We start from the raw sequence: 12,613 nt of genomic DNA on the forward strand, positions 1-12,613 counted from the left end.
TTAACAGTGAGAATGTCCTATTAAGGACACATTCAATTTTACAATTTTGATTGGGAGGAGATGAGAGGTTCTCAAGATCTATAAGGTATAAAAATGAACACAATAAACCTGCATTCCAATTGGTACGTGTTACTTTGAAGACCTTTTTTGTATTAGACCATTCTATTTGCATTTAACAGACCATTTTTCGTTTGATAAATCTGATTTGGTACAATTGTATATATTCATCGTTTCTGCAAGACTATGAAGTTTAAATCATTATCAACTATGTGACTGTACTTGAAATGGGTTCCTAATGGCTATGATCTTTACTTTTACAAGTGAGAAGAGAACCTCGACCAAGGGGATCAGGCCACGAGTATGGATCCAATTTTCGTCAGCTACTTGAATAAGTTATAGCCGAGGGAACTGCAGATTTACGAATATTCCTTGTGGCTTCTCATCCTTGTCACCAAGTGTCTCCCTTTCTCTTCTATGTGACGCTTCTTCTCTTCAAGCTTTTCCCCCATTTTTTTCCGCAAACCAAGCATCTTAGCCCTTGCACCTGTTCTTTTTGGCTTCATCTCATCTTCTGTAGAACTATTTTGTTCCTCTAGCATACTCAGTGAATGAGAAGGTGACGGTGAGTAGCTTTGCATGTTTTCCTCTGTGCTCATGCGGTGACTCTCTAGCTGTTCATTGTGGCTCAACAAAGGGGCATGCAAGTCCGCTCCAGAAGACTGGCCCATATGAACTGATAAATATACCTGTGGGTCCGATGACTTGCGTTGTAGTGTCTCTCCGTGATGTTTTTTAGACTTAAGATGTGTTCGTTCTGGACTAGTAGTGAGGCTTCTGAAACTAGGCTGAACCTTAGGAGCTGAGTACAAAGAGTGTGGATCCAGGGACTTGCTCTTTTGAGTAGCCCATCCACCAACTCTGTTCAGTTTTTCTTGTTCATTTTCAGCATTACTGCTGGTACTTCTCCTATCTGCTTCTTGTTTCTTAGCATTACCTGCAGATTTGTTATGAATCCATATATATGGAGCATCTTTTAGGGGAACCCAGTCATCCTTTTCCGCTATCATCCAAGGTATGCATACATTCTCACAGTTTGGAAGCACAACAGATTCACGAATAGCAGCCTGCATCAGTTTGCAACAGCATCAGCTCAACTCCCAAGAAAATTTAAGCAAACAATGTTGCCGGTAGGTGCAGAGAAGAGAACATATATGGAAAAATTGCCAACACGTCCCCTGGTGTAAAATCTTAAAATCGATAAGTTGATTTTTCTTTTGTAGTCCGCACGATTTGCAAAAAATTCAGGTCATTGAGTAAGGTAGTGCTACAGAAAGACAAGAAAAAGTTCTAAAAGTAATAAACTGGCTAGACGAGCATTAGTGTATTCTACTTGCACACTATCTATTGGTGCCATATAGAGTACCATCATCCTCTCTCCCCACGAAAGAAGTAACCAAATCACTCTCTGAGTACCTTTATAAATTTCACTAAATAGATACTGTGATGATCTATCTGAGACCAATTTAACGTATCATCCATCTACACAAAATCAGCTCATGGATCTTATGAGGTGGATACTTTGATTGGGCCAACTAAAGTCAAGCAGCTTTTATGATGCTTTAAGTTGAAGAAAATCAGGAACGAGAAGAATAGCAGATGGCAATAGCACCTCATGCCCTTACATGGGATTTTTGGTCAGTTGTCAAGAGTACGGAATAGTTGTCTCCTAAGTTTCAGGCCATTTTGGCGTACATTCTACCTTTGTCATTCACAGAACCTAAAAGCTTGTGTAGCTGACTGGCAACCTCAATTTACTTGATGAATATCATTCAAACAATAGAGTAGATTACTTTTAAAACTGACCTTAATTCGACTGGTTATGAACAACAAAAGGTGTCCACTTGAGATCTTACGATCCCCAACAGAAGAGTTCAAATGGATATCAATATCTGGCATCGCTGTGAATCCAAACCATATTTGATCTGAAGGTGGTGGCTTTACGTATAACCTCAGTGTTCCTCGTAGAGATGCAACCCTGATCCCTAACGAGAGTGGAACCTGAATGTTGAAATACAATGGTTAGAAATCGATGAGCTGCTTCCACTAGCTACAAGATGGACACATAAAATTTTCCATTCATTACTGCAAAGCCAACATAAACAGGAAAAAAGGAGCATAAGTTTCTGAATATCTTAGTAATACAGGCAATAGGAAAATATCAGTGAAGCACAAGTTTCATAATTGTATAATGAGTCAATCCCATTCTCACAACAATTTATTTCCCAATTCTACCACCTTGCATCCTCATTTTAACTATCGTTTTCTATTTTCATCAATTGTCAAAGAGAAAATACCAAAGGTCAACTTATGACATGAGTTTTAGTTACTTCCTTTTTTCTGTAGCATAACAAGGAGACAATTATTATAGATAATTATGATCGAAAGCTAGTGTTGTACCCTAGCCATGAATTTTGCAATAGGTTCAAAAGTATTGTAACACGTTTGTTGCAGCAATTGACATCCACCAGCAAGTTAAGCGTTTAAACACAGCAAAGCCAGGAAGTTTATTTCAGGGAAACCCAAGGTTAAATTGCTAGAGATAAGCAGAACATTATAACCAACCTGTGAAACCTGCTTGGCCACAGAATGTAAGATTGATTTCCACTTAGATCCAGGAAGTGAGCTACTAGAGCAATTAGAGCTTCTGCTCGCGGTTGAAAAGTTACCTGATTAATGCACTTTAGATTACTAACTGATAACGATATATTTATTTTTCCACAATGAATAACCAAAAAAGGTTTTGTTACATACGTGCAAGTATATCACCATCACTTCTTTGGTCCATCTTATCTGTGTTCTCATCAGAATGCTTAAATTGTTCACTGAAGCGTTCAAAACCTTCTAACAGATCTGATTTGACGTTATCAACAACACTTGAATCTAAACTTGCTTCGTCCCCCTCATGTAAATCAAGGTCTTGAACTTCAAGCCTCGTTTCAAGGTCTAATATTGCACCACCAGAGTACTGAACATCAATTTCGAAAGCCCAGAGCTCGTTCATATCTGAGGGAAGAACCCTCATTGCATGTATATAGGGAGGGAGGTCACCAACATTAACAGCAGCACAAGTTACTTCACCTATGTAACTGGGGCTACGAATATTGGAGAGGGTTCTCTACAAATAAGGAGAACACTGAGTTATAGCCTTATTACAAAACATATTTCTCTTCAAGTGATCATGAAACTGTCACATTAAAATATATGCACAGAAAGCTTCAAAGTGAAATGCATTAAACAAACTTCTCGTCTTAAACTGATAAATTCTCTTAGTGTCATAGCAGGGGAAGAAAAGTAGTTCAATCCTTCAAGACGTTACTTAAGTAGAAAGGTGGCAAGTAATGAGCCAAGTTCATTTTCTTACACAAAAGCTTTCTGCTGATATATCACTAGCCATTTATCCAAGCGGTGGAAAAATTTCTTAAAAAATGTTACACATACTTAGAAGTATCAAGTTGTATGGCATTTTATAGGAATGAGTTTCAGATTAGAGACAACAAATTTTTTGGTTGTTTAAAATCCAAAAGTTATTCGAGTCTCTGCTGAGATTATAGAGGCTCTGATACCAAGAAAAGTAAGAAGAAGAAAACTATATATTGACGACTTCATTAATGACATTACACAATAAGGGCCCCTTGTGTGGGAGTCTTTACTTAAAACAATAAGATATGTACTTATTCTCTACTTGATAAGGTCAACAATTATTCTTTACTAAATGTAAGGTAAATAGTTGTTCTCCTACGATAAAGTAGAGTAAATTCATGTATATCATATATAATATTCTACCATATTCAGTTTATCAAATCAAATGATCCAAGACAAATTGTGCATTGAACATTTTATCATACAACCGCATGAACTATATTTTTATTTTCAACATTTATTCATTTCCCAATTAACTTGGGTTTCAGGCATAGAAGTTGTTGTTCAATTTTTATTTTATTGAGTTTGCTTGTTTTGAGAACATAGTATAAATATCAAAGGAAACCTACTGACACTCAAAATCTTGCTATAAAACTGCTATCAAAATGATGGAAGGGAAGGTTGCATGCCATGCCGCCACCAAAACGGTCGCTGCAAGAGGAGCGATGCTGGTCGGCTAAAAGAGAGAAACAACACTGATCACCAGAGAAGGGAGCGGTGTTGAGAGGAGTGGTGCTCCACGGCAAAAGGAGGAGTGGCACATTGGGAGTATAGGACACCGGCCACAAAAGAGGGGGAAAAGAAGATCAGTGTCAGGAAAAAGAAAGATAAAAAGAACATTGGCAAGCACGTAAATATAATTGAGTCTCTACCAAGATTGTAAAAGTTTTGATACCATGTAAAGAATAGAAGAGAGAAGAAGAAGAGATGAACTGAGGATTTTATTATTGACATTACATATTAGGGTCGTCTTCTTTTATTTTTCGGAGAAAGGTAACAGTATATACATCATTAACAAGATAGTGTTGGCAGCTATATTTACAATTACAGAAGACCTTGTTCATCTTACAAGGAATCTAGAAATTCTACAAAGGTTTCTGCATCATCTACATAATTTTCTTTACAACAAAAATGAGAAGACAAAAAAATAAAAATTCATTTTAGTCTTCTCTATATATACTGGAGATTTTATTTTTGACATTACACATTAGGGTCTTGTTATACAGGAAGCTTCATCTAGTACAATTATAATATAAGTCATTATTATCCTACAATTAAGTAGAGATTGCCCAAGTATATCATATAACATCCTTTTTCTTATTAGGGCAGGAACACTATAACTCCTGTAATATGTACTACACAAAAAAATATATTCTACAATATTCAATCATTCAAATACAATGAATCATTGTATCTACAGAAATTCTAACATAATGCGACATTATTTTTTCTGCATTTCATGTCTTGAAAAACTAATTAATGAGTTTTGGCATGAACTGGACCCAAATAGACGGAACAGATACAGAGAAAACATACAACCAACTACAACTACCTTGGGATTAAGGTGTGGTAGTTTTTTAGTTTTTTTTTTTTTGAGAATGGTAACTTGAAGGTGTAATAGTATTAAGTTGTTAACGTCCTAGAAAAGCAATACAAGTAACTTGATAACCAATATCTAGCCTAATCAACTAAAAAAGGATTAAACTATGATGACAATTGAAATTACTTTACATCTCATAATGAAGTAAAAGGAGCACGAACCTGAATCCGTTCTTGCAAAGAACTTTTCATCTGCTCATTTCTTTTAGCATCAAAGAACAACCGTGATATTAACAAATTCCAACAAAGGGATCCTTCATCACCAATAACCCTGTCATCAGAATCTGCATCAGAAATGACAGACCCAGTAGATGAAGGCACTATAACATCCTCATTGGAAAAATCAAGAGGCTTTCTTGTTGGAGCAACCTTCATGACACTACTAGCCAAGTCAAGGTCTTGGAATGAAGGGCCTTTCTCAATCAACTTTCGTTCTTCATGGCCTAATTTTGAACTGCTACTTGCCTTATTTTCTGGAGCATTCTTGGAAGCTTTCTTGGTTAACTTTTTTAGAAATTGACGAACTTTTGACGAGGAACCATCTGGCTTACTTGATTTATCAACTACTTCAGCACCAAACCTTGAAGATGGTTTCATAAATGAAGGATATGCTGCGTTTAGTGACGTCAGGTAATTCTGGAACTCTACATTTAACTTTGCCAACCACTTTATTTTTTCTTCATCCTCACAGGAAGCAAGACGAAGGGCTTTGCACCATGCTTCCTTCTCCCAAGATGTTTCAAGGTAAATGTAAAATATTCTACTTCCTTTATATACAGCAGATGCTCCACTTTCAACTTTAATTGGGTATCTTTTTGCCCTGTAACAAAATTGAACTGCTAAGCTACAGTTGGTGTTATCATTTCCTATATAAAAATTAAAGAAACATTTATGTGCCAGAAACTTTTTGACAAATTATATAAGATAACTTTCAAAGTAAAAAGTTCCCTTATACTACCTTCTTTAATGAAGTTAAAACCTGTTTGAATTGATTACATCTTGGAATGGTAAGACTGAGCAGCTTGCATTCCAACTTTTCATTCATAGCTACTTGGGCATAATTTTATTATGCATGAAAACATCTGCTTATTGATTTCTCTTATTTTGGACAACTTGATACTTATACCATTAGAAATGGTAGGCCACATTTTGGTCTTATGTTACTTTCCATTGTTTGTCTTGGAATATAATAGCATAAAAGAAAATTACTTGCCATTCAAAAGGAAGTCACCCAAAAGTAAGTGTTTAACCTTTTATTTAGTTATACATTCTCAATAAATTTTTTTGATAGGTAACTACATACACACTTATTGCCTAACTAAATTAATGCCACGCAATGGGGTGCTTCTAGTGTTGGAGGATTTTAAGTCCCAAATTGAGTGTCCTAACTTTTATGGTTATTCACAGGTTCTATTCTGTAAAGAGAAATTTGACTATATACAGCACCCTCTTTTTTTCTGGTGTTTGTAATACTCTAAAAGATATTGAACTACTTTAGAGTAAAGAAAAAGGGGAAGAAACCACAAGCTAAAATACTAGTATGAAATTTATCATATTCAATCAATTATTTGAAGTAACAAAAGGCAACAAATAGACTTACTCATGTTGCCTCTTATAACCTTAAATAGTGAAGATAGTACACATTGTACAAGGTCAAACCAGGATATGAAGGAGTTGTTCACTTTTACAGCAAACAGAAAAAGTAAATCAAATACAGATGGAAATAAGGAAAGGCGCAGGGAATGGAGTTTTAAGAACAGGAACATCGGACCTATGCCCTTGGGCTGTTGAACAGAATTCTTTCAATTATCCCATCTCCCACTAGAAAAGAAAGTAGTATTCAAACTCCCCGGGGTGTCTGTGGAGTAAAAAGACTGAGTTCTAGCTATGTCTCTTGCCTGTCCGGAGTGGAGACAATCTAGCAAGCACTATGCCCATTATATATCTTTTAGCTTCAAGCTGAGATTTGTAAATAGAACAAACATCAATTTTTGGGTAAGCAAAAAATAAGAAGGCATGTGATAGGCATTTTACCAGTCTATATTAGGATAAGTTTAAAGTCAATATGTCCAGATGGTCAACCAACTATATAAAACAAAGCTAAATACATGGTGCACAATACAATCTGACATGCATCTTCATTCTAAGCAAAACTTGTCAGCAGAAAGCATTTGCAAGGAAAAATTCTATTACATAAAGAAGATATATCTCTAGGTAGCATGAATTTACCAATCAATTTTTTATTTCTAGAATATAAAGGTAACTAGGTATCTGTCTTCTGGTGCATATTCTTTTATTGGGATTTGCCTTCATGTAGCTTCTAAAAGCTCAGAGAATCATATTCTATGCTTTACACACTGCGGATCAGGAAGAAATACTTTTTGCTAAAATCAAATCAGCTTCTCACAACCAGATGAATTCAAGCTAAGAAGAGGTATAAAGCAGTCAAGTTCTCTTTGTACCCACTCGAGTTTTCCTGCTGCAGAGCCCGGAGACACAAAATTAGGATTTGCTTATAACTAGAACAGAGCCAAGAAGGTTCTTTTTAGATCTTATGCCTCCACAACACAAATAATCTACCATGTCCATAAAATTGCTAGAACAGGATGGATTACTCTTCGATATTTCCAACTTTTATGTTTGACATAAGTAGCTCAAGTACCATATTTAACCAGTGAAAGATGCAGGAAGAGTTTTAACTCAGACGCACTTCAAAAAGTAAAGTCAAATCAGGTACTAACTTACCATTTTCTTGTGGACAAGCTTGAAGCAGAAACAGCTGCAACCATGCAACCTTTGAGTGGAATTTCAGTATGGGAACCATCCGATTCTATTAGGATGAGAGAGTTTTTTTTTATTTTTCCAAATTTCTGAGAAGGTATTACCTCTAAGATCTCTTTCTGGGCTTTGTGCTGCTTTGTAGCTTTGTCCGTGTTTAAAGCTTTCAGGATTCTTTCAGATTCTAGAACCCATACTATTCCCTGGGAACAAACACACATACTATACTATAAGTTATACTGATCAAGCCCACTGAGGAAAAAAGGCACAGTGCTTGAATAGAAAAGAAAACTTCAGTTAAATTATACAATACTAATGAAAATAGCACCACAGATGTTTCAAAAAAAATATTAGTACAATAACATAAATTCCATTCCCAGATAATTGCAGATCAAAAAATTATCTTCTCACACACCATGTAACACATTCATTTAAAGAGATGATTCATTCACTGTTTTCTAGTAGCACAAGAGACAGAGAGGTGGTTAGTCGATGATTAGAGCACTGCTCTCTAGCTGGAATCTGTTAAATTGTCAGAAGGTGATAACATGAAATGGGAACTTTTTCTGGTCCATTTACTCTTATAATAACATTTACATTGTCTTCAAGAACCACTTTTCCTCTCTCTGTTTCTTTATATATATATAAGGGAAAGATGACAGACTGCTGCTAATAATCATTGAAGTGTATAAACATCACATTCATTTGTAAAAATCTTCTCACCAAGAAATACCAAAACACTGCAACCTTGGGCATTCTTAGAGCCTCCTGCTGTGCATGGAATGGTCTATACTAGATTATACTTGGAATACTCTGAGGTATTAGACTATTAGTTCTACAACATTGGGATGGTTTCCACCATAATGTCTGGAAATGAAACTTTTCAAAATAATTTGTGTGCAAAAAGTGCAGTGTGAGTTTTGAAAGTTAGGAAGTCATCTTTGCTAGAGAGCGTTTTATCCCCGATGTGGGAGGCTTCTTACACTTGTCAAAAATGTTGAATAGTCCCAAAGGTTACCAACAAAGTGACTTGTGTCAAATCTTCAGACTTGCAGCAAGACACATGTCACATCCCTATTGAGTGAGTCTTTTCTCGTACGCCTATACTACCTGATTATGACTTCTTCATTTTAAAATCAGAAAAAGAGTTATCCCAACCATCAGTCCATCATACCTACCTCTTTCCGACTAGCTGGTTTTATTATTGAAATTTTGTTGTTCCTGCATCCTCCCGTGGAGTTAGGCTTGTTTAATCTTAGATAGTTTCTTAGGACAGTGCCTAGCATGACTCAAGCCACTTTGTATATTTGCTCATAAATAGTACTCCCTTCGTCCTAATTTATGTGGCACCGTCTAACTTGACACAAAGAAACTGACTGACTTCTCAGGTTAGTCCGGGTCAGCCTAATTCTACAATACTCTTTTTGATGAAATCCTTTAGACGATTAACTACTCAATTCACAACCTCAATACGCAATTCAGACAATAATACAAACACAATGTGTGCAAAAACAAGGCACCAATAAAATTGTGTAGGCAAAAAATCACACACATAATAAATTAAACATTAGGGCAAACAATAAGCAAGAAAAATGGGTACCTGCCTGCTTGTTGTAGAAAGATGGATCAATATCCCCAGCAAAACACAAAGACCCTTCAGGTGGTTTCCCTTTATCAACCCTTCTCATAAGCCACCATATAAAAATAACAATTCCTAAAGCTTCCACTGCAAGAACAAATATCCCACCAAGAACAAACACTGTTAACATGATCATCATCATCTTTTTTTCTCCCCCGAGAAGAAGAAAATTTAAGAGAAATCTCGAATTCTATAGGGGGGAGAAAAAAGGTTATTGGATACAAGGATTCCTGTCATGCATGGCAACAGAGAAATTGGCGCTAAAGGTTTGCTGTAATTAGAAGCAACCATTAAAACATATTTTGGGCGAAAGTTACGCATTATTTTTATTCTTACGTTGAAATTTGAGATACAAAATTAAAACTATTAACTCTATGATAGATCCGTCAACCTTGGACTTGCACGAGAAACGGAGTTGAGGTCCATACTAATTTATTTTACTATACATAAAATTGAAAATTAGCTGACGGAGCAAACGCTTGGAGTTGGAATTGCGTTGATTCATTTTGTACCATTATATCAATGTGTTGTATATGTTGCTTTGATACAAAATGAACATATATTAAATATTGGTGTACATCTATTTTATTATTAAAATAAAATATTAAGTGCATATGTTTGTGGATTGACAAGAATGCGGTCATTATTCTAGTTGTAACTTATAGGTTATTTCACTTACCCTAGTAACTATCTCATCATCTTCTATTCATTGCAAGGAATATTTTTCTCTTTATAAATAGTGATGGTCTTGCTTTGTATTGAGTAGAACAAGATATATAGGAAAGATGAGAAGTGTGAATAATATTAGGTGTATAGTAGTGAAAGAGAGACTTGAAAAAATATATTTTAAGGGCCCGTTTGGTCATGCGATATGAAATCATGATATGGTATCATAATATAGAATCATGAGATGAAATTGAATTTTTGTTTGGACATGCGATATGAAATTTTTGTGTTGTATATTTTCTTTTAAATATAAGAATCTCATAAGTTGTAAAACTATTAAACCAGTCCCAATTGTTTATTCAATCTTACCAAATAAACAAAAAATTATAAAATCGCATAATAAATTATTACAAAGTTATTTGTTTCCCACTTAAGTAACTGTTTCATCAAACTTTAATTCAATAAAAAAATTGAACATAAATTGTAGTGAACTAGTCTTTAATATAATCTTCCCACATAATACGGACAATCTCCTCACGTTGAACTTGCATTTCTCGATCATGTGACCGAGAAGACGAACTAACATTGTTACTTTGAACCATTTGTTGGTCAATATCATCCGCAACTATATTTTCATGTTCATAGACAATAAATGTTTCATCACTCCTTTGGTATTCTCGCAAATAATCATGCAACACTGCACAAGCTATGACAATTTTCACTTGTGTGTCAATATCATAATGGTTCATGCCTTGTTTTAGTATTCTGAATCTATTTTTCCAAGCTCCAAAAGTCCGTGGGATTGTTTTAACAAAATATAAACTTGTGGATCAATTTTTGTATTTAAAAAATCTCATATCATGATATGGAATTCCCATATCATGATTTTTGGAGAATATGAAATTTCATCTCATGACATGGAATCATGAGATGGAATCAGCGTGAATCGCATGTCCAAACACGAATTACATCTCACGATATGATATCGCATGGCCAACCGCCTACTAAATCTTCAACTATATTCACTATATAAAAGAGAGTAATTATATGTTGAAGGAAGGTGTTCTTTAACTGAAACTTTGAACTCTTCAACTAATTCAGAGTTCGCTTGAGTTGTACAAGGTTGTTGGGATGTTGTATCCTGAAGGAGACAAGTCAAGAGTGATACTGCTAGATTAGTGTAAATTATACCGCAGTGGACTTGAATCTCCTTAAAGAGAGTGAGATATATGCCCCTCAACTAAATTTCTTTTAATTCATTTTTGTTTATTTTATTTTCAATTGTAATTTATTACACTTATGATATATTACACCAACATTAAACATACAGAACTAACTGATACGTTGATATAGAGCGAATTGATACATTGAACTATTGCTACATTTGGTAATCAGTCAATTTATCATTATTAATAATAATTAGGATTCAAAGTATGGTTGTTTCAAAAAATTTCTCAAAGAAACAATAATTTAATTTCATAGTACATATTATTTTGCTAAACCTACTCCTTTCATTTCAAAATAAATGTGTCTTTAAGTTGGATACACCTTTAGCTTTGTTCATTTTCATTTTATTAACTGTAATGTTTTTGGTTGTCTTGTACTCTCTCCGTCTTAATTTATATGAGTTATTTTAATTTGGTACGGAGTTTAAGAAAGAAAGAAAAGATTTTTGAAATTTATAGTCTAAAATGAGTCATTGATAGTTGTGAAGCTAGAAATCATTTCATTAATGATAAAATAGACACTTAGTTAAATTATTACTAAGTATAAAAATGTGTCATACTTTTTGAGACCGACTAAAAAGTAAGTAAATTGTATAAATTGGGACAAATGGATTAGTATTTGTAAGCAAGTCTGTGTACTTTCTTTGTGGATAAGGTTTTGAGTATTGACAAAGATACATGGTGATGGTATTGAACATATCCCCTTTACTTACTATTGACGAACAATTGAACTATTTATTTTTATAAAGTAAATGTATTTTTACTAACTTACTCTTCATAAATACTTTGAAAAATATATAGTTTTTAAATATTTTTTTGATTACGTAAAATTTTCTTTATTTAAGCAGCACAATATAAAATTGGAACATCAAGCGAAAATCGCTTACTATTTGAAACAAAATAAAAAGATTTTTTAAAAAAACACTTGTTTTGAAATTATGAAGTAATTAATTTGCTGGTTGTTTGATATTTTTTTTTTGCTATTTTGGTCCCCCAAATCATCTTATTATTTCTTATTTCTTCTCTATGTTTTCCATTTGCTTATTTAGTCTCACAAGTCTACAATTTATCTCATGTCTCCATTGATTTGACATTTTTTGTTTTGAAATACTATTCTTTTAAATTCATATATAACTTTTTGTTATAAAAGGATCTTTTGGTATTTTCATTTTCAATCCAATCGTTTTCTTTCTCATTGGAAATTGGCCTCGTGTACATTCCAGCT

General features: G+C 34.3%; 1 protein-coding gene across 4 annotated transcripts; it reads right to left on the bottom strand.

The window, feature by feature from the left end:
• Nucleotides 1–381: 381 nt before the first annotated feature.
• On the bottom strand, nucleotides 382–9,790 carry LOC125824106 (uncharacterized). 4 transcript variants are annotated; one of them, XM_049503460.1, is made up of 7 exons: nucleotides 9,462–9,790; nucleotides 7,825–8,060; nucleotides 5,242–5,899; nucleotides 2,812–3,175; nucleotides 2,623–2,726; nucleotides 1,864–2,058; nucleotides 382–1,124 (listed from the first exon to the last, which is right to left on the bottom strand). In XM_049503460.1, the coding sequence occupies exons 1-7, from the start codon at nucleotides 9,636–9,638 to the stop codon at nucleotides 417–419; spliced, it is 2,442 nt and encodes an 813-aa protein (XP_049359417.1). In that variant the 5' UTR covers nucleotides 9,639–9,790; the 3' UTR covers nucleotides 382–416. The 4 variants fall into 4 exon arrangements, with proteins under 4 accessions (XP_049359417.1, XP_049359420.1, XP_049359421.1 ...); XM_049503463.1 differs by having other exon boundaries at nucleotides 5,242–5,945; nucleotides 9,462–9,642; XM_049503464.1 differs by having other exon boundaries at nucleotides 9,458–9,642.
• Between the last annotated feature and the right edge of the window lie 2,823 nt (nucleotides 9,791–12,613).

The sequence above is a fragment of the Solanum verrucosum genome, unplaced genomic scaffold (assembly GCF_900185275.1).
Source record: "Solanum verrucosum unplaced genomic scaffold, falcon-dt-bn FXZP01000088.1, whole genome shotgun sequence".
Lineage (NCBI taxonomy): Eukaryota > Viridiplantae > Streptophyta > Magnoliopsida > Solanales > Solanaceae > Solanum > Solanum verrucosum.

Excerpts from the sequence above, each read along its gene's own strand:
- LOC125824106 (XM_049503460.1), bottom strand. The coding sequence starts at position 9,638 with ATGATGATGATCATGTTAACAGTGTTTGTTCTTGGTGGGATATTTGTT. Across the intron at positions 5,900-7,824 it reads AGCTTGTCCACAAGAAAATG|GGCAAAAAGATACCCAATTA; the intron begins GTAAGTTAGTAC and ends ATTTTGTTACAG. Across the intron at positions 1,125-1,863 it reads TCATAACCAGTCGAATTAAG|GCTGCTATTCGTGAATCTGT; the intron begins GTCAGTTTTAAA and ends AAACTGATGCAG.